General features: G+C 39.6%; 1 protein-coding gene across 5 annotated transcripts in view; it reads right to left on the reverse strand.

Annotated features, from left to right (window-relative positions):
* Positions 1 to 26,028, reverse strand: part of KIF24 (kinesin family member 24) — a 60,413-nt gene that overhangs the window by 16,520 nt on the left and 17,865 nt on the right. For 2 of the 5 annotated variants that reach the window (XM_032634336.1, XM_032634333.1), the window contains exons 2-8: positions 24,135 to 24,782; positions 22,427 to 22,531; positions 20,898 to 21,087; positions 15,283 to 15,380; positions 11,273 to 11,488; positions 8,155 to 8,242; positions 789 to 910 (exon numbers count right to left, since the gene is read on the reverse strand). In XM_032634336.1, the coding sequence (XP_032490227.1) occupies positions 789 to 910; positions 8,155 to 8,242; positions 11,273 to 11,488; positions 15,283 to 15,380; positions 20,898 to 21,087; positions 22,427 to 22,531; positions 24,135 to 24,757 (1,442 nt within the window). In that variant the 5' untranslated portion in view covers positions 24,758 to 24,782. Of the gene's footprint in view, positions 1 to 788; positions 911 to 8,154; positions 8,243 to 11,272; positions 11,489 to 15,282; positions 15,381 to 20,897; positions 21,088 to 22,426; positions 22,532 to 24,134; positions 24,786 to 26,028 lie in introns of those variants that run through there. The other 3 variants (XM_032634338.1, XM_032634337.1, XM_032634335.1) reach the window with 2 other exon arrangements.

Genomic DNA, 26,028 nt, shown 5'->3' on the forward strand with positions numbered 1-26,028 from the left:
TGGTTTATTTTTACATCAGCCAGCATTTTGTGAACCCAGCAAGAAATCAGCACTGACCCATCCTCAGGAAAGTAAAAGATATTACTGTCAGCTTTCCAAAAGTATTGCAAGATTCTAATCTGTCAGTTACTGCTGGCACTGTTCACTTTGACCCTTCTGTTGGTTTTAATCATTTGTGAGAAAGTATGACTGAAATTAATTAAACATTCTTCCCATAAGGCTAAATGACCACAATGCAAATCACTTAGGTGACCACTTAGATAATTAAATAGAAACTTCCGTGGGCTGCTTTCCAGCAAACCCCCCCTCCCTGTAAAAAAAAAAAAAAGACTCATTACTCAGAGGTGAGATAGGTTCATCCATCACTGTGGCAGAGTTTGCTAAGATAGCATCAGAAAGGCAATGAATGTACCCAGTTGTCTTATGGCTTCTTTCAGGAAGGATGGATTAATTTTCTTTCTTTCTTTTTTCTTTTTTTTTGCCTGTAAGCTCTCTGAGATGCATTTCCTACTATTCCTCTGCTGATACTGTTTTTCACGTTAGAAGCAATCAATGTCCCTTTTAATAACTTAGGGTTGACCAACAATAGGTCATTACTTCATGGTTAATCAACTGATGGCACTTTAGTACAATGATTTATTTCAGAGTTAATAACTCTACTGTGTATCCCTGTAAGATATAAATAAAGAACTCCACAGTGGCAGGATGTCCTGTTGTTGACAACACATATTTCAAAGTCACATTATGGAAAGGCACACAATGCGATTCCCTGTGTATTTCCAGCTCACCTGCCAAATGTCCTCTTGGCTGAATCTTTGATCTGAATTTGGATGATAGCATGAGAGCGGGAGGAGTCTGCATTAACTCCAGTGGCCCCAGTGCTGCGCTCCTTGCTACCCTTCAAGATCACCTGAAAATAAAATCCACAGGGTGACTTCTGCAAGGAGTAAACAAAGCCCTCTGGCTCCTAAGAGTTGGCTGAGAGCAGTAGAGACCAGACATATAGCTTTGTCAGTAGACTGCAGTCTTTTCCCTCTATGAGGAAAGCTGCCTAAACTCTAAATCATACAGAATAAGTACCCAAGAGCAATGAAAACAATGTGGAATACTAATCTTGGGGGAGAACATTCAATAGCTCAAGAGCTAATTTACTTCTTGATCTCATATACTCTTTTTAATATCTTTGATGGATTTATCCTGACTAAAATCCCCAGGGCATAACTTGGCTCCAAAGTAAGGTCCCATCATACCCATCTGTTGTAGTAACCGAAGCAAAGGACAGAAATGTGCATCACAGAATGAATGATCACATCCACCTGTTCCACCACGATGCAGTCATAAAGGAGACCAGGACTGATGTGTGGGAACATGGAAGTGATGAGTTATCACAATTGCCATGAGCCCATGATTTCCCTTGAGACCACTGCCCCTCCAAATGGGAGTAAAGCCTAACTCGGGTCCCTCTGGCCACAAAGGAATGGGGGAGAAGAGGTGAAGCCTCAGGAATGGCCTCAAGCCACTGAAAACACAGCCATATAAGAATATCCTAGGGAGGGTGGGAGGAAGGGAGATGCAAGAGGGAAGAGATATGGGAACATATGTATATGTATAACTGATTCACTTTGTTATAAAGCAGAAACTAACACACCATTGTAAAGCAATTATACTCCAATAAAGATGTAAAAAAATATATATATATCCTGCCCTGATTTGGGGGAGTGTTGATTATTGAGAATCAAAAAGGTGAAGAACTTTAAAAATATTTGACAGAATCCTCACAGTAGCCTAAGGTGAGGTGAGTATGATTATTATGCCCAATTTACAGCTGAGGAATAAATTCAAAGGTTGATTTGCTCACAAACAGCTGTTTTGTGGCAGAACCAAATTCCACATCTAGTATGTCTGATTCCAAAGCCCATGTAGCTTCTACTACACTGTGGGGCACTTAGGACAAATTCATCTATTTTGCAGTGAATTAGACTAAGAAAGTCCTATTTAATTTTTTTCTCAATCTCTCAGAAGTTTAATTTTTATCGTATTGAACATAGCTACAGTTTCCAGATTAAAGAGTCCAAAAGTTGACAAAGTCAAACTCTCAACAATAGTCCATAAAATATCTTAACAAACAGGGGTAGGTACTTTTTAAAAAATTAACTAATAATAAATTCCTCCATGGCCTAAGCAATAGTTATGTCTCTAAAGATTATCAGTGAGATTCAGAATTGTATTTTAGAATCAAATTTTAAATGCACTCATTTTGTATATAGCTTGCTTAAAGTTTAAAGGGACTATCTGATGAATCCTTTTGTAAAGAGCAGAAATTGTTAATTTACAAAACTGGATTATCAACTGCATGGATAGCATGTTGCTGCTAATCAGAAATCAGAAGAATTAGAGCAGTAATCCCTTATACTGGGTGGGGCAACTGCCACTGATAACTAAACCTGGATGCTGGCTAGGTCACTTAAGGCCAAATCTATGACTGAACCATCTAGTTTGTCTGGCTATCTATTTATCTATCTATCTATCTATCTAACCACCCATCCATCCATGCCTCGCTGCAAGGCTTGCCGGATCTTAGTTCCCCAGCCAGGGATTGAACTCGGGGCCACTGCAGTGAAAGCACAAAGTTCTAATCACTGGACCGCCAGAGAATTCCCATGAACTATCTAGTTTAAACGCACTTCCTCATCCTGGCCTTTCTCTATCACTCTGATTTCATATTTTCATAGATTATAATGCAATGATGAGGGATTATTTTAGATTTGTATTAGTCTTTTTTATCAAACTTCTTTTTCATTAGAAAAGAAAGACATGCTTACTGGGGAAAACTTAGAAAATACAGGAAAAATATAAAGAAGAAAATATATACCTTCCATAACCCCAGAGTTAACAAGATTCTGGTGCATTTCCTCCCAGGGTTTTAGGGGTCTCAGAGCTCTTTTGATATATATATATATGTCTTTTACAAACCCCATGAAGAGACAGGGGAGATCTTTTAAATGCCTACATTTGTGAATTGTGTAAGCAATATGCTTGATGGATAAAGGAACAATCACAGAGAAGTTAAGTGGCTTATCCAAGGTCACACAGGCAGAATATGGTCAGGCTAGGGATAGAAGCCAGGCACCCTCTGCCACATGTAATCAATGATGCTACTTCTGCTGGAATATGATGAGAGCTCAGAGAGGCCTTAAGGCCATACCTAGTCAGGAACTGTGGATACTGACAGGAAGCTCAAGGGGTGACCTTGTGGTTCATCTCCAGGGGAGTCAAGAAAGACTGTCTTCTGAGGTTCTATTATAGAGTTTTATACTTGGCTTTTCATTGTGCCATGATGTACTAGATACCTGTGAGTGCATCTCAGAAAATCTAACATGTTGAGGTGACTTTTCCTGACTAAATGCCTTTTAGAGAAAACATGAAGGAATTTTTGGTCCATGGTCCAGTTTCCTCAGCTTCAGTAACAGTCTGTCACCATGTTTTTCAGAAACTGTGGTATAAAGCAGCTGAGCTCTGAGGAGTAAAAATGAGGCAGTCTGTGAAGATCATTAGATAGACTTTTGTAAATGACATACAACTCAAGTGTAGCAGTTAAGAGTGAAATCTGAAGTTGGACTGTCTGGGTTTACATGCCAGCTCTGACAATACGGTTGTTTAAACTTTTGCATTGTGAGAACTTTTACAAATCACTTAACTTTTCAGGGCCTCAGTTTCTTATCTATAAAATGGTAATTTCATAGGTTACTGTTGAGGACTAAAAGAGAGGACTAAAAGAGATAATACGTAGTATATAAAGCACTTAGTACTACGACTGGCACATTATATGTTCTCAATAAATATTAATTAAAGAAAATATACTGGGCTTCCCTGGTGGCACAGTGGTTGAGAACTTGCCTGCCAAGGCAGGGGACACGGGTTCGAACCCTGGTCTGGGAAGATCCCACATGCTGCGGAGCAACTAGGCCCGTGAGCCACAACTACTGAGCCTGCGCATCTGGAGCCTGTGTTCCACAACAAGAGAGGCCGCAAATAGTGAGAGGCCCGCGCACCGCGACGAAGAGTGGCCCGGCTCGCCGCAACTAGAGAAAGCCCTCGCACAGAAACGAAGACCTAACACAGCCAAAAATAATAAATTAATTAATTAATTTAAAAAAAAAGAAAGTATACTAAAGAACTAACATCTCTTTCTTTTTTTAATGTATTTATTTATTTTTGGCTGCATTGGGTCTTCGTTGCTGGGCGTGTGCTTTCTCTACTTGCGGTGAGCAGGGGCTACGTTTGTTGTGGTGCGCAGGCTTCTTACTGCGGTGGCTTCTCTTGTTGTGGAGCACAGGCTCTAGGCGTGCAGGCTTCGGTAGTTCTGGCTCACGGGCTCTAGAGCGCAGGCTCGGTAGTTGTGGCACACGGGCTTAACTGCTCCGCAGCCTGTTGGATCTTCCTGGACCAGGGATCAAACCCGTGTCCCCTGCACTGGCAGGCGGACTGTGCCACATGGGAAGTCCCAAGAACTAACATCTTTGTGTAAACTTCCAAAACTTAAACTATTTCTTTTAAAAAATGTAGGGACTTCCCTGGTGGTCCAGTGATTAAGACTCGGTGCTTCCAGTGCAGGGAGCATGGCTTTGATCCTTGGTCAGGGAACTAGGATCCACACAGCAGGAAGCGAAGCTTCATCTGCCACTCCCCATCACTCACATTACGCATTATCACCTGAACCATCCTCCCCCCACCCCCCATCCCACCCATCCATGGAAAAACTCTTCCATGAAAGTGGTCCCTGGTGCCAAAAAGGTTGCGGACCGCTGCTTTAGACAAATCATGTTATGTGAGTAGTAAAATGGGGACCTGCTACAATAGAAAGTAGAGACAACTATGGAATTCTGTGGCACTGGGAAATATTCAGGGACTTTTTTTTTTTTTGGGGGGGTGTTACGCAGGCCTCTCACTGTTGCGGCCTCTCCCGTTGCGGAGCACAGGCTCCGGACGCGCAGGCTCAGCGGCCATGGCACATGGGCCTAGCCACTCCGCAGCATGTGGAATCTTCCTGGACCGGGGCATGAACCCGTGTCCCCCGCATCAGCAGGTGGACTCCCAACCACTGTGCCACCAGGGAAGCCCCAGGGACTTATTAATAAGAATAATAGACATGACAAATTTAACTAGCATCACAGTAAGCATTATATGTATATTATCTCATTTCCTTCTCCGTCACACAATCCAATCGTCTGCTAACATCCACATATTTCGGGCTCAGAAAGGTAAAGGATGTGCTCAAGGACACACGGCACTGGGACCCAGCTCCATGCAGACTTTAATCACGAAGCTTCCTGCACAAATACCAAAGACAGGCTATGAGCACTTCAGTAGGGTAGGCACTGTGTATAGACTAAGTCTCTATCACCGGCATACAACTGAGGCTTATCTAGGGGAAGCTCTTACTCTGTGGGCCTCTGCTACCAACTACAGCCGAGGCAATGTTAAAACACGAAGCAGACTTATTAGAAGTTCAGGAATGGATACCTATAAGTACATGAACTGTCTGTAGGAATGACTTAAAAGCCCAAAAAACTCTACAAGGGAAAAAATGTCCATCATTTGCCTGACAAGCAAAACCTTGATTCCAAATCTGGTTGCATCAGCAAGTCCTCTGTAAAGGCAGGGAAGTCCTGGTCTCTGCATTAGTAAGACCGGGTAATAAAATACACCTGGAAGGAGAAACCTCTTGGAGGAAGGACAATCCTGTGTGAAAAATGAAGCTGCCAGTTGTGCAGGAAGGTAACAAGTAGCCATGCCTGAGTGAGCCTGAGAGTGATCTGCGATGGTGACATACATGAAGATGACACCTGAGGGTGACACTTGAGCAAACACATAGGTGATACCTGAGTGAGCGTGAATGGTGACATCTGAGAGAGAGTGAAAGTGTGACACCTGAGTTGGCAAGTGCTGTTGTTTCAAGTCAGTAAATGTTTATGAGGGTAACCATGTCAGATATCCATAATTTATATCAACTTTCCACCTTGATCTCAGCTGGCTTTCTTCTTGTACAACCTCGTATGTATTACAGACTGAGGGTATCAATGGCAATAATATGTCCACTAACAAGAAACTTCTGCTTGTCTTAGAAAACACACCTTAGGATAGAGCAGTGCCATAAACTCTTCCAGGGTGAGAGTGATTTGACACCAGATTGCCCACTAACATAGTTATGACCCATAGCCAAGGAAAAGGGACTTCTTTTTAGTGTTTGATCCTTTCCCATTCAATTGGTCTAATTTCTAAGGACAACAGCATCATGAGGACCAACTCTCCTGAAACTCCCAGCCAAATGAAGGAACGACTAGGGGAGGCAGCGGCAAGAGGACCACAGGGAATAGGTGTGTGAGAAACAATTTCCTCAGGACTCTGCAGTGGAGGGAGCTCTGGACAGGTTAAGAATGGTCAACAGCCTCAGAAGAACCCTTCAACATGTCCCACACACCTTTGTTCTGTGCCTGCCTTTGCAGTCACTAGAAAGGGGCTCTTGGCTCTTAGGTGCCTGTCTAGAACAGCCACACTAAGGTGCCATCCTTGGATTTTGGGTACCAGGATTCAGGAAGCTGATAATCACATAAATACAAGGTTCCAGCCCTTAAACAAAATTTACCTAATTGTCCCAAGAAAAAGAAACTGTTAGAGGGCTTCCCTGGTGGCGCAGTGGTTGAGAGTCCGCCTGCCGATGCAGGGGACACGGGTTCATGACCCGGTCCAGGAAGATCCCACATGCCGAGGAGCGGCTGGGCCCGTGAGCCATGGCCGCTGAGCCTGCACGTCCGGAGCCTGTGCTCCACAACGGGAGAGGCCACAACAGTGAGAGGCCCGTGTACCGCAAAAAAAAAGAAACTATTAGAAAAAGACACGTATTAATGGTGGGCCACCTCACCATTTCACACACCCAAGTCCCTGGAGGGATGTACTGTGAAGCTGTTCTAAAGGTGGGTATTGTCAAGTACCCAGCCTGTCCTTCGAGCCCTCTCCCTTTGACTCTAGCCAGGCTTGTTGGATATACTAGCATGACTATGATGGCTGCATGTTAGAATAACCTTGGGAGCTTTTAAAATAATACCCATCTTCATACATTGCTGGTGGGAATATAAAATGGTGCAGCCACTTTAGAAAACAGTTTGGCAGTTCCCCAAAAAGTGACTCAGTAATTCCACTCCTAGGCATATACTCAAGAAAACTGAAAACATACATCCACACAAAAACCTGTACCTGAATGTTCATAGCAGCATTATTCATAATAGCCAAAAGGTTGAAACAACCCACATGCCCATCAACTGATGAATAAAATATGGTATATACATACAACACAATATTATTCCGCCATAAAAAGGGATGAAATACTGATACATTCAACAACATGGATGAACCTTGAAAACATTACGCTAAGTGAAAGAATGCAGAGACAAAATGTTGCATATTGTGTGATTACATTTATACGATATGGCCAGAATAGGTAAATCCAAAGAGACAGAAATTAGTGGTTGTCAGGCACCAGGCACAGGGGAAATAAAGAGCAACTGTTAATGGTACAGGGTTTCATTTTGGTGTGATGAAAATGTTCTGGAATTTGATAGTGGTGATAGCTGTACAACTTTCTGAAAATACTAAAAAAAAATCACTAAATTACATATTTTAAAAGGGTGAAAAAAGCAGATTTTAAAATACCTTTGGAATGATACACAAAAATCTAAAAAATATATTAGTTGCCTCAGGAAAAGGGAATGGAAGGAATATTTTCATTGTACTTTCTGAATTTTGAATCCATGTGAAGGTATTACCCATTAAAATTTTTACTGAAAATAGAATATTTCTCTCCAGCAGCCTTTACCAGAGCCCACTACCTAAAAATACACATTAGCAGCTTTTGAAACTGGCTCAGAAGTATCCTCTCATGCATTAGGCTCTCCCACATGCCTTACTTCCCACTATCAAGGCACTGAGACAACAACCTTGTAGAGAAAGGAGCCAACCTCTCAGAGGAGGATTCATAATGGTATGTTTGTCATCGCCCTTTGCCTAAACCTGAGTCCATTATTTAGGAGATAGCAAAATGAAGTCTTCCCTAGTACTTAGGCTGCTACAGTGGGGTAGTAAAGGAGGAAGAATTACCTCTAAGAGAAGCTCCACACTATCCACCTGAAGTTCTCGCAGTCCCACTATCTGTACCACATGCTTGCTGTCTTCTCTTGCGAAGAGCCTGTGGATGCAAGAACATGGTTGGTTTGGCAGAGCTTCAGTAACAGACTCCCCAGAACCCAACCCACCACTCCCCATTAAGTAGCAGTTTTGCTGTTTGTGTGGGATCAATACGCATTCTCCTCACCACCCCCCACACCTCCTGATTCCAGCCCCAGGCTTCAGAGGCAGTCTTTGATTGTTTTAAACAAATCAGCATCTTTGGCTACAATGAATAGAATGAGCATTTAAGCCAGACCTATGCCAATCAATGGATGGTGTATTCCTGGCTACAGTGATTGGTTCAGGAGTGGATATGGGATCTTCGCTGGTCCCATCAAAATAAAGTCCTAGTCTCTGGTTGTTAGGTGCTCTCTTTTTCTCTCTAGAAGTGAAAGCCTGTGGCCCTGGGAGCAGTGGCAGCCATTCTACATCCACAAAAGAGACAGTTTTGGAATGATGTTAATACCATGGAAGGTAGAGCGGAGAGATGCAAAGAAACCGGGTCTTTATAACATCACTGAACTGCTAGAGTATAAAGACCCTAAGGCTTGACTGTCCTCTAGGCTTTCTAGTTATACGAGCCAATGGCTTCCCTAAATGCATAAGCCAGTAAGAGTGGGGTCTTATTTTACTAAATACTTGCAACATAAGGAGTCCTGATACATTTTCTAAGGAAGCAAGGAAGAGCTGGTGTTGCACCTGAAAGTCTCAGGCCTGCGCGTAACAAAATGAATGGTTACAGTCTACTATCATCACTGAACCAGATCTACCAAGGGGCATGTATTGAATCTATCAAAGACTCTAAGATTATTTTCTCCCTTAATAAGATACTGATTGCCAAATAAAATAAAATAAAATAAAATTAAAGTAAAGTAAAATAAAATAATGGAATTTCACTTCACAGCCAAAAAAATATTTTCTCAAAAAAATTTTTTCTCCATCTAAACCTTACCCCAAGTTTCCAAATTTTTACAGAAGGATAGGAAAACAGCCTCACCAATGCCCTTGATCTCTCAGAAGACAACTCTATTGGAACAGTTAGGCTTCTGGAATAAAAGAAAGATCTAGCTTTCAGAGCCTTCACATCACTCCTGAACATACTTCCCAGGCCCCAGAAAAGTTCCTAATGAATAGCCTAAAATGCACTGCTGTATTTTTAAATCATAGAAGCAAGAAGTATATTTTTATCACTTTTTATGCAAAGGTAAAGACAACTTATCTTCTACTTTAAAGTGTTAATTTTAAGATCTTTAAACTTTGGTTTCTAGTTTAAGAGGTAGACTGAGCACATATACTTCTATCTACCTTTGACAAAGCCCCCCTTATAGAAAATATATTTTATTTTTAAAACAACAGGATAAGTCATAACAGCTCTAGGCAAACAAGAAAGAGTATTATCAATGGAGCAGGACATTTCAGAAGTCTCAGAAAGGCAGGAAGTAAAGAGATATTAGACAATTAACCAGAGACATAAAAAAAAAAAATCCCACAGCTCAAGACACTTGCAGAATAAGTGTGGGTATTCCCTAGTGAGCCCTAGAGAAACTTGAAACCCAGGAGTTAGCATATTCCCATCCCCTTGGCTATAATTAAAGAATGTAGAAATAACAGGACAGTATATTGGGGTCATTCATTAAAGAACTGCACTCAAAAACAGCTGGATATCCTGACTGTCCCTTCACACAAAGAAACAAAACGCGCGCACACGCGCACACACACACACACACACACACACAGAGAACAGTGGCTTTTATTTTCATGCTAACTGTTCTTTAAAGGAAGTGGCCATTCTGACTGGAAAGGGCTCCTAATAAGGGTATTGAGGCTTGAAAGAGAAGCTGTGATGGAGCTAACTTGAGGCTTCAAAACCAACACAGAGAGAGTAGAAAAGAAAAGCAAGTCCTCCCCAAAGCAACCCCAAAGTAGCACCCTTCTTTATCTGGCAATTGTGTCATGACTGAACCCCCAACACCTGTACATTCTCTGAATTGTGGCATACTGAAGGTCCCTTTTGTTGAAATAGTCCATAGGATGGTGGCCTGCCTAAGCCCACTCCAGTGACTTCTCCAGTTATGCTACTCAATACTCTAGTGCCCCTCTATGATGGGGGCCGCCCTATCAATGCTCTCCATGAACCAGAACTGCTCCTCCACCCCTACTCCCCATTCCAGTGCTTTCCTGGAGCACATGAAACTTGCACGACCTTTTGGACAGCTCTGTAGGGGTTTAGATATCTTTGCTGGGGGCTAGTCTCTTTCACTGATTTGGTTTCCCCAGACTTCCACCATGCTCAGCCTCAACTCACTCCTCTTCACCTGGTGTGGCTGCTCCCAACATGTCTCAGGTCTGGTTAATTCTGTCCTGACAACCTCTTATCCTTCCACTTCCCCTGTTCCCTCTCTCTCCTCCCTGTTCTCCCAGTCAGTTGATACCTCCACAACTTTGTGGCCTCCTACTCAGTTAAAATCATCTGTTTCAACCTAAACAAAACTTTATGCCAGAAAAATACAATAGGGATTTAAAATCAGTTACTGAATGAATACATTTCCAAAGTATTGTATTATGTGGCAAGGGCAATAGGTTAAGCCTTATAAGAGTTAATGTGAAGAAAAGATTTTCTTTTCTTTTTACTGATATCAGAAAACTATCATTAAGTTTACCCTAAGATTATTGAGAAGAAAAACAAGAGGCAGTAGGAAACATAGTTCTTCCAGTGCAATAATAGGTCAAAAGAATAGGAAGGGATTTAAGTATATGTTGCTTTCCTGACTTCCTGAAATTATAATCTTTTTCAGACCAAAATAAAAGGGATATAGTTTTCTGATGAGCATTAGGATATTGATCACTTAAAAAATACTAATGGAAGGCTAATTTATATTCTTCTTTAGCTGAACTGACAGTTTAAAAAAAATATGCATCTGATTCAGGAGACTCATTTCACAAAAGGGCATTAGTGTACCAAAGCCTCTGATTAAATCCCATGATTCAGTGGGACTCTGGCTTAAAACAATAAAGAACAGATTTACAGTTTCCTACTCATATCCAATACCTTTTTCTTCTATTTAGGAGGTCATAAAGCTGTCCACAGTAGATTTCATAGAAGCTGATCCACACAAAACAGTGCCTTCTTGGCTGGGACACTTCTAGTTGTCTGAAGATATCTTTGGCAGCCAGAGCATACAGTCCTGGGTTCTGATGAGTTCCTATCATGGTATAGGTCTTTCCGGCACCTGTCTGTCCATATGCGAAGCAAGTGGCATTGCCTCTGGGGGAAGAATCATTTGTATTTACTTTTAAATATTAAGAGAAATGCTAATCTACACACAGATTTTTTTTTTTTTTTTTTTTTTTTTTGTGGTATGCGGGCTTCTCACTGCTATGGCCTCTCCCGTTGCGGAGCACAGGCTCCGGACGCACAGGCTCAGCGGCTCCGCGGCATGTGGGATCCTCCCGGACCGGGGCACGAACCCGTGTCCCCTGCATCAGCAGGCGGACTCTCAACCACTGCGCCACCAGGGGAGCCCTACACACAGATTTTTAAATGACAAAAGTCAGGTGGAAAAAGAATCCTTGACAAAATTCAGCTAGAAAATATAGAGCCCTTTAAGGAGAAGAGGGCTTTACATTATAAAAACAAGGGAGGAGGAAAAAAATTCTCAAAGCAGTACGTGAGATTTTTTTACTAGGAATTTTTTATGGAACTGGTAAGACCATAAGACAACTCTAGAAAATAAGGAAACAAAGACCTCATGTTAGGTGCTTTAGAGGATCCTAGAGAAAAAAAAAAATTGTGTTAATCCTGAAAGATAAGTTTGGTGAAAGAAGTAATTGAGAATTAAATACAATAAATAATAGAAGATCATACGATAAATAGGATGGTAGTGACCACTCATGAATACTAAGGAAGTTTAGACAGAGGTAAAATCAATTTAAGTAAAATATTTGAAGGACTCAGAAAAGAGATCTTAGGGCCTCAGTTTTCACTTTCATTGATAAATTACTGGACTACTTGATTTCCAAGATCCCTTCTAGCCCTGATGTCCTATGATTCTAAGTGGGAGTCACTATTCTTGCATGTGGATACATGCACGTACACACAACCTGTATGAGTGTGAAAAAATGCAAAATAAGAGATGGACAGAAGAGTTGGGAGGCCAACCTGCCAGCCAAAGTATGTTTTAGGAGGAGATGAGGCCAAGATTACCTGAGTACTGTGAGGTCCTACGTATTATGTAGCTCTAGTACTATGTAGTACTAAGTAGAGAGTGAACATAATGTTATGCAGTCAGTAGCTATTGCAGACTATTGAACAGGAATCACATGGATTAATGATAAAAGTAGCTACTTGCAGCAAGAAAAAAATTCTATGTATGGACACAGGGGAGGGAGGCTGGAGGTGGGCAGAGAGAAGAATACATAGAAGGACATGAAGCCAGATAGAAACCAAAGAAAGAATGATATGACAAGAGCAAAGTAACCATGGAAGTGTGAGAATCAAGAGATGGGAGCTAATCAGATTTAAGCTGTTAAGAAGCAGAGACCGGTTTACTCCTTGTGTTTTAAACCATGGCTCTCAGCAGTGTGGGCACTAGAATACACTGGCAGACACAGTTAGGAAAAGAATTACAAGAGGAAAATTTGAACACACTGAAGAAGAGCTAGCAAAATGAGAATAATAAAGAATAATATCCACCTTATCTTCTGAACATTTTCGTGATGAACTTTTTAAAAAAAAAAAACAGATGAAGAAAGCTCTTATTACACTTTACAAGAACTAACCTAATAATTTCACCTAACTTGCAATTCTCTTTTTACTAATGTCTTAACATTCTAACTTATTTTAGAAACTTGCTCTCTAAAAAAGCACTCCCTAAATTTGGTGCATAGGAATTGAACCTGAAAGAGATTTCACTTTTTAAAAAAATTTATTTTAATTAATTTATTTATTTTGGCTGCACTGGGTCTTAGTTGCGGCATGAGGGATCTTTTACTTGTAGCATGCAGACTTCTTAGTTGCAGCAATGTGGACTTCTTAGTTGTGGCATGCGGTCTTCTTAGTTGCAGCATGCAAACTCTTAGTTGTGGCATGCAAACTCTTAGCTGCAGCATGTGTGCAGGATCTAGTTCCCCGACCAGGGATCAAACCCAGGCTCCCGCTGTTGCAAGTGTGGAGTCTTACCCACTGGACCACCAGGGAAGTCCCCAGAGACTTCAGTTTAACCTGCTCATGGAAAAAAAGAAAAGTAACTTCTACACAACAACAATAAAGACAACACAGGGATTTCCCTGGTGGCGCAGTGGTTAAGAATCCGCCTGCCAATGCAGGGGACATGGGTTTGATCCCTGGTCCAGGAAGATCCCACATGCCATAGAGCAACTAAGCCTGTGCGCCACAACTACTGAGCCTGAACTTTAGAGCCCACGAGCCACAACTACTGAAGCCCGTGTGCCCTAGAGCCCACGCGCTGCAAAAAGAGAAGCCACTGCAATGAGAAGCCCGCGCACTACAACGAAGAGTAGACCTCTCCCGCTGCAACTAAAGAAAGCCAGAGGGCAGCAATGAAGACCCAACACAGCCAAAAATAAATAAAAATTAAAAAAAAAAATTAGGGACTTCCCTGGTGGTTCAGTGGTTAAGAATCCGCCTGCCAATGCAGGGGACACGGGTTTGAGCCCTGGTCCGGGAAGATCCCACGTGCCGCGGAGCAACTAAGTCCATGTGCCACAACTACTGAAGCCCGTGTGCCACAACAACTGAATCCTGTGAGCCTAGAGCCCATGCTCTAGGGGAAGCCCTAGAGAAGAGAAGCCACTGCAATGAGAAGCCCGTGCACTGCAACAAAGAGTAGCCCTCACTCGCTGCAACTAGAGAAAGCCTGCGCGTAGCAATGAAGACCCAATGCAGCCAAAAATAAATAAAAATAAATTTATAAAAAAAAACATCATTATGCTATGCAAAAGGAGCCAGGCATAAGATATATATTGTAATGATTCTATTTCTATGACATTCTAGAACAGGCAAAACTAATCTATAGTGACAGAAAGCAAGTCAGTGGTTATATAAGACCTGGGGGTGAAGGTGGGAGGATTAACTAAAAAGGGACACAAGAGAACTTTCTGGGGCGATGGAAATGTTCTATATCTTGTTCCAGGTATTGGTTACTTGGATACGTGCAACTATCAAAACTCATCAAACCTGAGTACTTCTTAAGATCTGTGCATCTTAATGTATGTAAATTATACCTCAACTTTTTTGTTATAAAAGTTATTTTAAAAAATAAAAGTAAAAATACTCTGAAATCAGTTACTCTAGCAGGCTGTTCAACATTTTCTACCTGTACCTGACTACATTTTAAATATACAAGAGGCCCCTAGTACCTACTCTGTCCCATTTAATGTTTATGTGTGAATAATTATTTTAAAATTAAAATGAAACTATAGCTAGAATACATAATTCCTATTATCAAAAGTTCAGACTAACTACAACCATTTACACCTTCTTATTCTGAGGACTTTGATAAAATAATATTGTTGACAGGGACTTCCCTGGTGGTGCAGTGGATAAAACTCTGCGCTCCCAATGCAGGGGGCCCAGGTTCAACCCCTGGTCAGGGAACTAGATCCCATGTGCATGCCATAACTAAGAGTTCGCATGCCGCAAATAAGGAGTCCATGTGCTGCAACTAACGAGCCAGTGAGCTGCAACTAAGGAGGCTGCCTGACGCAACTAAGACCCGGTGCAACCAAAAAAAAAATAAATTAAAAAAAAAAATATATATATATATATATTGTTGACAGCTTATATTTTTCCACTAAGCACAGAGAATCAATATCATCAGTATAAATGGAAATTTTGCTGAATATTTCTAAATGCTTTGTGAATCCTATAAATAGAGACACTGAATTTTCCAGAAGAGTCTAATTTAAATTCATTAGGTCAAAACACAATTTCATGTTTAATTCAAAATAATTGAAAAACATAAGTAACATTTATAAAGAAATAAAATTTATGGAAAATAGAAAATAAAAGGCAGGAGGAGCAAATAATATCTATCGTACCCATTGAAAATATGCTGAATGAGTGGGTGAGTAGTTTTCATGTATACATCTTGATTGGTGCACGCCTCATCAAAGACTTCATCAAAATAAAAAACATGCTGAAAAAGAAATTTGGTTTTTATAGAAAGAGACACTTTCTTGATTTTCTTCATCACTATTCTAGTTAACACACGATAACAGCACAAATGCATTTTTAACTAATAGTAATTGTCCATGACAAACTTAAGAGATAATAAGCAATCATTAACTGTCAAATGACAGGGCCTTCTTTTACTTGAGATCTCTGTAGACATGTTCTCACAATGTAAAAACTAAACCACACAATTTTTGTTCTCTCTTAAGGGAAGTAAATTAAAGAGTCCAACAGTGAGCCAATCTTCCTTAGGTCTAGGAGAGGAACTGAATTCTATGGAAATTATCCTCATAGCCCACCTAGAGCCAGCATATTTGAAATTTGGGGGGAATTCTAGAGGAAGATCTTTATTCCATAGGTTACAAAGCTTAATTTATAATTCCATAAATATTTATTGCTCAGCTGGTAGCATGTATATTGCAGTAGGCACTTCAAGGGGCCCAAAGAAACAGACATTACCCTACCATTACCCTACTCCACAACCTAAAGATGTTAATCCGGACAAGTATACAAATGACCACAAGGTAGAAAAAATTTGAGAGATAAAGCACATGTGGAGTTCAAAAGAAAAACATAATCTCTCTGACTGGGAAAGACATTCTGAAAAAGCTTGTACTAAGAAAGGGCCATGGGGGAAGAAGAGGAATTTAAGAGGTAGGGACTGAGGCAGGGAAGGTATTCTGGGCACAGGGGAAACATGAGCAAAGAGTCAAAGCAGGAAAGCACAAAGAATCTTTAGGGGACAGGGAGGATTCAATGTGTTTGACATATAGGATCTTGGCAGATAGAAAAGTGAAATAGAAGGTGAGAATAATGAGTTAGGACTATGTTGTAGGGGTCTTGGGACACCAGCCTAAAGGGAAGGGGTAGAATGCTTATATTTAATTCAGTAAAAGTGGAAAGACAAAAAACTGTGCAAAGGAGAGGGATGACCTGAGCCATTTTATTGGAAGACTAATATGGCTTAATACTGTGACTGGATTGGAAACAGGAACACTAGTAATTCAGTGGTGAGGTTAAGAAGGGTCTAAATTAGACAATGACAATGGAAATAAAAAGGAAATGGATGCATAAGAAATTTGGCAATGACTGGTTGTGACAGCTGGGGAGAGAAAGGAGTCCAAGATGACTCCCAAATGAAAAACCATGGTAATCTGAAAGAGATAGGAAATCCCACTAAATTGGGTCTGGAAAGCATTGCTTCAGCAGCCGTAATAATTTCCATAATTTAGAGGATCACTATGTTGGCAGCCCAACTATATCTGAGTAAGAAATCCTAATAATTTCAAGTGTGATTGTAGCATCATAATGGCAGTCCACACATAATGAATGAGAGATGAGGCCTTATCTTCTGCTACCTTCTGGGCCTGCTCTAAATATTCAGTTAAGAAAAAATTTTATGGGCAAGTCTGGAAAAGTGGACTTGACCCCACTTGTCGTGGGTCACCGTACCCCAAATTCAATTCTGTTTCATGTACCATTACATTACATTAGAATGGAAATTTGTTAGGTCATCTGAAAAGAAATTGGGTCCACAAAGTCAAATTTATCAATTAGAAAAAATTTCCAGGGAATTTTCTGGAGGTCCAGTGGCTAGGACTCCACGCTTCTACTGCAGGGGGCACGGGTTCAATCCCCAGTCAGGGAATTAAGATCCCGCAAGCCACACGGCATGACCAAAAAAAAGAAAGAAAGAATAAAAAATCTCCAAAAGTTAGGAATTGAGAAAAAAAATGAATCTGTGCAGCATGATAAAGAGATCTGTGAACATTTAGTGCTCTGAAAAATATGATTGATTTTAAGAACAGTTAAATGTTTCTGTTTTAGGTCGATCATAGGTAGATGGGGGTTCATTATACTTTTGATTAAGCTTGAAAATGGCAATAATAAAGAGTAAAATATATTTCTAAAATCTGACTTTAATGGACATGATTTATATCTAACTCATAACTGGTCTTTAAGCAAGGAGACAAATCCATTCTTTGCTCAAACATCACTGTAGGTTTTTATAGTTAAGTATGAAGTCAAAAGCATTTTTGACATTTCTCAGGAAAATAAAAAAATGAACGGAAGTAAATGTGGATATACATTTTTGGGGGGTTTTCTTTTATTTCGTGAGTATATGGCTATTCTTCTCTTTCTATAAGTGCTCTTGAGTAAACACCTTTGAAAGCATGTATTGACTAAAGGAATGAGTATCTTTCCTTCCAATAGGATTTAAGTACTGATTTTCCCAGTAATTTTGTATGAATCTTTCATGAAAGATATGTAAACATACAAGATTACTATTATAATTCATGTCCATCACATATGCTTTCATTTGATCATATTTTATCAATGAAGTTGGATTAACATTCACTTTAGGCAGTTCCCTGGTGGCCTACTGGTTAGGATTTGGACTTTCACTGCCGTGGCCTGGGTTCAATTCCTGGTCAGGGAATTGAGATCCTGCAAGCAGTGCAGCGCGGTCAAAAAAAAAAACAACTCACTTTAGCTTTGATATGATCAGAGTTGCATAGTTTATTTTTTAAAGAAATTTAAAAAAAAGTTATTAGTGTCTTTAGAGAATATCTCTGGAAAAAAACACTTAAGTAATACTGGTTGTCTTCAAGGAGGAAATGGGACTAGAGACACTCTTCATTGCATACTGTTTTGATTTTGAAATAGGTAAATCTATCCTATTCAAAAGTTCTTACTTTTTTTTTATAAGAGTAACACTGCTGATTGCATAAAAAGATTTTAAACATGGATAACAACAGATAAGAAAATCAAATTATCTGTAAATCTTACTACCACTAGAGATGGCCACTATTGACTGATATATTTCAGTACCATCTTTTTTTCTCTATATTTTTTTCTTTAAGAAATTGGAATGAAACACATACAGATATGTCTCCTTGTTTTTTCACTTATTACGTTGATATCCTAAAATTTAATGGTAAGTAGGACAGCACACTATATGTATATGATCACATAAGTAACAAAAGAAGATTTGAAAGGGTAAGATGTTTAATTAAAGGACACATAAACCTATTTGAATTCCTGAATAAGTTTAAAAATAAAACCCAGGGGCTTCCCTGGTGGCGCAGTGGTTGAGAGGCCGCCTGCCGATGTAGGGGACACGGGTTCGTGCCCCGGTCCGGGAAGATCCCACATGCCACAGAGTGGCTGGGCCCGTGAGCCATGGCCGCTGAGCCTGCGTGTCCAGAGCCTGTGCTCCACAACGGGAGAGGCCACAGCAGTGAGAGGCCTGTGTACCACAAAAAAAAAAAAAAAAAAAAAAAAAAAACCCAAAGAATCTAGTATCAATAGTTATTTGCTATGTTTGCTATGAACCTCCCTTTTCTTCTTTCTACTTAAGAAAAAGGGGGAGAAAAAAGGCCTCTCAACACATATATTATAAGCGTTGACAGGTAAGGACTTTGACCTATGAGAGCGAAGGTCCAAAGTTCAAACAGCAGAGAAAGTGCTAAGGAAACTATGGGTATTCAATAAGTATTGACCAATGGCAATGACAAAGAAGTAAGGTTATTGTGTTTTGAGATAATGGAAAAATACAAAAGATAAGATGATGCCTCCTTGAGGGAATTACTGCGACAGAAGCATCATTAAGGCAGTCTTGGGTAGATGGTGATTGGATAGGGCTATTACCATGGCTATAAGTAGCCATGGAACTGGATAGTATTACAACTAATTGGTCATTTGGACCACCTTCAATATAAATACCTCCCACCTAGACCTAATAGACTGTGCATTGACCAGCAATCAATAAGGCTGTTAAAGTGGCTGGGCTGGTTATACAGTGGCCTAGTAATTTAGTGCCCATAGAAAGACACAGTAGATTGCTTTGAATGTTACTGTGAAAGCCAATTTTGGTAAGCAAAGAAAAAAAGAACAATGCAAGTGTTAAAGAGGGGAGAGTATTAACAATTTGACATCAGTGTTAAAGGATTTATTCCAGTAGAGTAATATCTCAGCTGACTAAGGTGAATTGCTTGCACACCAGACTACTCACCACTTTTTTTTTTCTTTCTACCTGTCACTGGGTTTTGTTTTGTTTTTGTGCACCACGTGGCTTGCAGGATCTCAGTTCCCTGACCAGGGAATGAACCCAGGCCACGGCAGTGAAAAACACCAAATCCTAACCACTAGACCACCAAGGAACTCCCAGTCACTGGGTTTTGAAGCGAGAGAGAGAATAGAATGAACATAATATGAACATGCAGGGAGGCAGATTCAGATAAGAGAAACTCTGAATTCCCAAATCTTAACATCTGGTGGATTATCCCCTGTTTAAGATTATTCATAATTGCTTCATAATTTTAAGAGTACCTAAATTATGGTATCTTCCATCTGTGGGGTTTGCTGCTTTTATAGAGACTGAAGGAATTATAGCAAGGGTACCTATCAGCTAGGAATAAATTCCTTTCAGTATCAAACCCTTTGCCTTGGACTCATCATGATCATTCTGGCAGGGAGTGAACATTTTTTAATGTGTTTGAACTACAGTGTTTTATTTAACCCCTTATATGTTCGATGTAAAATCACATCCCTGGGTTATATTTACTCACTGCAATCTACCTTGTACAAAGTGGCCTGTTCAGGAGCCCAATGTCCACCAAATTAAGCCTAGGCCCAAATACAAGTGAGAATCAAAATAAGCAGTTGGCTGGCAATCTGGGGTCTTTTTGCTCAAAAATATACCCTCCATCATTAAACTCCAGACTCGCACTCAGCAGAATGAGAAGTTCACACTGTGAGAGACAGGAGAGAACAGAGAACTGAATGTGACTATCTCATAGTCGCTCTGGTGCATAGGCTCAGTGACTGGCCCTGCTTACCACCAGTTCATTATTTAAACTCTTTTTATTCCTTCATTCGCTCTTTTCTGACTGAATATGTGTAATTAAGTTCACATAAAGCATGTTAAAAAAAAAATAAAAATAAAAATTAAAAAAAAAAAAAAAAAAAAAAAGCGGGCTTCCCTGGTGGCGCAGTGGTTGGGAGTCCGCCTGCCGATGCAGGGGACACAAGTTCGTGCCCTGGTCTGGGAAGATCCCACATGCCACGGAGTGGCTGGGCCGGTGAGCCATGGCCGGTGAGTCATGGCGGGTGAGCCATGGCCGCTGAGCCTGCGCGTCTGGAGCCTGTGCTCCGCAACAGGAGAAGCCACAACAGTGAGAGGCCTGCGTACCGCAAAAAAAAAAAAAAAAAAAAAAAAAAAAAGCATGTTAAGTGACTGAATGATGCAACTCTATTGCACAAGAGTGGAGGAGTTACGTTTTTGTATCCCCCACTGCACTATATTTTTTAAAAATGAAGGCTAAGGTTTATCAATGATTTAATGCAATGTCACATCAGGAATGAATGCCAGCACCCAAACCCAGAACTGGATTTTAGAATTTGTACTGCTACTCAAACAAAAAACAGAAAATTGACACTTGATAATGTTAGTTCCAAACATGGAAGGAAAGCATCATACCTGCAGAATATATTGGGTGAGGTCAACTGCTTCTTTCTTCTCATGAACAAGTAGAGTTTCTTTGTCTTCTACAGTAATAATATTAATTTCTCCACGACGTACCTCCCTCATGCCCAGAGGGCGTTTTCGAACACAAACTCTGATTTTCTCCATCTCATTCCAAGGATTCTCTTTCTCTGAGGTGTTCTGGCTGATATATAAGTGGGCTTTAATTTTTAATAATACGATAAAACTACTTAAGAGGTCAAAGTATCAGTACATTTTGTTACATATTAGATGTAATACATGCACACACACATATACACACAATATGTTGCATACTGAAGTGTTGACACTGAGTTCTTTTATTCGCTATAAATCCTCCTGATTACTTCTATCTCCCTCTCTACTCCACCCCACCCAAAAGCAGGTTTCTTGCTTCCTTTCAATCTAGTTATTATTGTACATTTACTGTTTTCTGGACCATTCAATCTAATTTCTTTTTTTAATCCTACCTGGGTTTATTAAATACCTTGAATTTGGTGGTAGGTTTCAATGTATTTTCCCCGTTTTTCCCAGGTATATTCTGGTACTCCCTTTGTCTTGTTTTCTTGCATCCTCTTTTTGCCTACCCTGATATATATTTATTTGTTAGAACATGATCCTATATTTCCTCTTCCCTTTATGACTGGTGCTAATTCACCACTGGTGCTAATTCACCACTAATTCATCTTTCTGTTCAGATACATTTCTTCTCTGGCTGACTTCAGTGAACTCATCAACCTTAACACCCAGAATATTGAGGCAATATTCCTTGGGTTAGGAACATGCTGTGAAGCACTGGAAGCTCAGCTCAGTGCTCTGTGATGACCTAGATGGGTGGGATGGGGGGTGAGGGTGGGAGGAAGGTCCAAGAGGGAGGGGATACAGGTATACATATAGCTGATTCACTTCATTGTACAGCAGAAACTAACACAACATTATAAAGCAATTATACACCAATTTAAAAAAAAAAAGACTACTCAAGCCCTTTGAAGCATGTTTTGTTTTTTTTAACCAATGTAGAGTAGACGTCTAAAAAAATGTACCATTTTGACAGTAAGTGTGGCAAAATCTTGACAATCATTGAAAGTGAATGATGGGCATGTGGGGGCTCACTGTTCTATTTTCTCTTCTTTTGCATATGTTAGATTTTTTTATAAGGAAAGAACAATTTTTTTTCTTTTTTGGCTATGCTGCATGGCTTGCAGATCTTAGTTCCCCAACCAGGGACTGAACCCTGGGCCAGCAGTGAAAGCGCTGAGTCCTAACCACTGGACCGTCAAGGAATTCCCCAGGGGGGGAAAAAAAAGTTTTAATGTATTCTAAAACGCTCTGGTTTTACTGCTCAACCTTCCTTAGAAGAAATAAAATATATCTGTCTGACATGCAGAGTTAATACATCTAGAGTTAGGTCTGTTCAAGATCTTAAATAAGTCAGGGCAGCCAGTTATCTAAACGCCTTAGACTTTTATTAAAGTTCTCAGTCCAGTAATTTATTTTGAACTTACCTGATTTGAGGTGTCCAAAGAGAATGCTCTTTGGACAGGGATGACTCACTAATAGGAAGCCTTAAGTTGGTGAGGGAGTTTCTCAGGGTTCTGAAACTCTGGCTCCTACTTAGGGTTTGGGTGAGAAGACAATATTGAGAATTATTGGGGAAAATGTACTTTCTTACCTCTATTTCTCTAATATAAGGAATGGGAAGAGTATGATAATAATGATATAAAGTGAGAAAGCTCAATTGAATAGCTTTCGTTCTGGGTTTGCCACGTACAAACCTCTGTGAGAGCGCCTATCTCACTACGTGGTTGCCTGTCTTCCCACGTACCCTGCCCCCTATGAGTCTGAGAGTCTCCAGATATCCTAATTATCTTTATATCTAGGATCAGGGCAAGCAGAGGTGGTACTTTATATTTGCCAAATAAATAAAACAGCAATATTTAAACTAAAATATCCATTCTATCTAAATAAATAATGCAAAGTCACATCTTTATTCTATTTATAAATAATTTCAATTTAGATTTTTATGTGTTTTTCAGTAAAAGACTAACATTCAAGAAACTATTTGTTCTTTCACCACTGAGCTAACCAATAGGACAGCAACAATCCTGGCATTGATGATCATAGAACAATCTAGTCCTTTGACAACTGAAAGAAGAAAACAGTACTATATGCTCTGTGCTTTGCTAAACCAAACCAAAAAAAAATTTTTTTTTCTTCCAAAAACACTATCGAATTCACTTATGTATTTCAAATTACTAAAGGCATTTTTACCTTTAAAATTGGGTCTTCTATTTTTTTTAGAATAAAAGAACTAGTTGGTTATGAAATCCTCTGAAACCTTAGCCAATATAAGACCAGAGGTAAATACTTTGTTTTAAGGTATGAATAATAGCCTTTATTATTTTTTTAAAAAGTGGCTTAAGAATGTATTTTATTTCTCCACAACTCACCATCTATAACTTTTAAAATAACAAAACAAACAATACACATTATTTTTAAAAGAATATATTTTCTATCATATACCAAGGCTGGTATTAGGGATTACGTGATATTTCACCTCTTAGGGCCCTTATTTCAAATCCTAACTCAAAGCACTGTCACTCTGACAACCAAACTCTAAACTCCATCAAAAGGGTCTTACTCTTTGAAATGACCAAAATCATCTGTCCTTCCAGGGCTGAAATTGTAGAAAGCACTCAAAATCAGGACCATATTTCAATATGTGCAGGTAAATCAATTGCTCCAAAGACCTATTTAATTCAACTAGTCGAATTAAACAGCCGTTTTTAACTAAGCTTCATGCCTTCTGGCTGAAGTGAATTTGATAGCCTTAAAAAAAAATCCTGTGGATTGTGTAATTTTTTTTTCACTGCAGAGGCTAGTTAACTACTGATATTTTACCTTCAAGGATGCATTAGATGTATTATGTTACATGCACTATAATAATAAAAATATGTCTGCTATAGGAATAATAGCAGACCCTGGTAAGTAACAGCTGCTTGATGCATATGAACAATATCATCTCCCAGCTGGAAAGTCCAAATTCTTCATTAATTTCGCCCTATCAAGTTACTTCCATTATCACCGCAGAAGCTGTTCACTATCGTTTTCTGTAAATATGGAATAGTTGGTCTCCTCTGGTCATGGAGAAGCCTGCCCTTGCCTAAGGTTACCCTCCCTCCAAAATTAAAAAAGAAAAAAATAAGTTATTACCTGATATAGGAATGAGGGATTCCATAGTTATACCCTGAAATATGAGAGACTCTTTGTATAACGGGACTATCACAATCTCCCTGTATTGGAGAAAAGTGATTTGATGAAAAGAGTGAAGTGTTAGTTTCTTCTTGTAGGTAGGAATCAGCAGCTGTGGCATTCAGAGTTCTTGTTTTTGTACAGTACTGGGAATCATCTGGTAGCAAATGCTCTAGTACTTTTAGGTAACTAGACTTCTGTTCACTTGCAGATAAATGTGATAAATTGCACAGTTCAAACTGATTGTTGCTGGTAGTTCTGTCTTTGTTGTCAGCAGGAGACTCAAAATGCAGTTGCCTTCGAGGGCCAGATCTAGATTTCTGAGGCTTGATGCACAGACTGCTTGTCTGTAGAGGATACTCTGGGCTACTGACTTCTTTATCTTCTTCCTGCATAATCTTAATGATTTTGATAAGTTGGAAGAGACGTTTGCGGTCGTTCATGTCATGGACTCCCAATCTGCAGTAGTCCTTCATTGTAACATTGGCTAATTCATCTATTTTCTGAAGGCCAAGGGCAGTAAAATGAGGATAATACTGTGCTAGTTCAGCTTCACAAAGACATTCATATAACCAGGATGTCATTTTTGTGAATGGGTTTCTATAAACTCTGAAGAGAAAAAAAAAATTCATTCACTTGAAATATAGTATATGTAATACAATTATTCCTTTAAAAAATGAAAACCACAAAAGAAACATCCAGAAAAATCCATTCTAGCATACCAGGTTTTCAATAAATATATTTTTCTTCTAAAATGATTAAACAGCATAGTGCATAAAGATGCTTATAATGCATTTGTAGTAACAGATGTAATTTGTCCATCTGCTTAATAAAAAGAGACTTTCAATTGTGTATACACACAGGTACATGCACACACACATAACACAAGTCACTTACTTATTTCTAGGGAGTTCCTTCCAACCTTGCAATGTCTACTTAACATATACCACAAACTACTAAAACCTTGTTCCCAACTGCTGATTGTTACAGGACTAATTTTAGATGTTCAACTTAATGTCAAGGCATGTTGCACAACTGTTTCCCATGATTAATGAACAAAGGTTAAGAGCTCTTTCAGAATGGAAAGCAGAATTAAATAATGGACCACAGAGGATCATAAATGAATATAACTCAGAGGAAATCACATTTGTGTTCGCTGAGTATTGGCAGAAGTTAGTTGAATAAAGAGGTAAAAACATGATTAATTTAGAACCTACTAATTCAGGATTTCAGATTATTCTAAAAGGTAGCTGGTTGTAGATGTCCATCTATACAGAACATAAATAAAAGAATTCACCTAGGGGGACTTCCCTGGTGGCACAGTGGTTAAGACTGTGCTCCCAATGCAGGGGACCTGGGTTTGATCCCTGGTCAGGGAACTAGATCCCACACGCATGCCGCAACTAAAAGTTTCGCATGCCACAACTAAGGAGCCCACCTGCCACAACTAAGACCCAGTGTAACCAAATTAATTAATTTATTAATTAAAAAAAAAAGAATTTACCTAGGCAATTAATACTATGGTCAAGATTTTAAATGGTTATACAGTAAAATCCTTAAAAAAATTTAACACCAAGCTATTTAATTAAATACTAACAAATGATGTGGTAATGACACGTAATCCTGGACTACTCCCTGATGAGTTAATCCCTGTTAATCACTGTTAACAGTTAATCACTGTTAATCAAGTTTAAGAGAATATTCAAAAGTAAGTAAACTACATTTTCTCTTTAAAATTTTTTAAAAATAATTCAGAGTTTTGGGGGCCTTCCCTGGTGGCGCAGTGGTTGAGAATCTGCCTGCCAATGCAGGGGAAACGGGTTTGAGCCCTGGTCCGGGAAGATCCCACAGGCCG

Source organism: Phocoena sinus, chromosome 6, assembly GCF_008692025.1.
Source record: "Phocoena sinus isolate mPhoSin1 chromosome 6, mPhoSin1.pri, whole genome shotgun sequence".
Classification (NCBI taxonomy): domain Eukaryota; kingdom Metazoa; phylum Chordata; class Mammalia; order Artiodactyla; family Phocoenidae; genus Phocoena; species Phocoena sinus.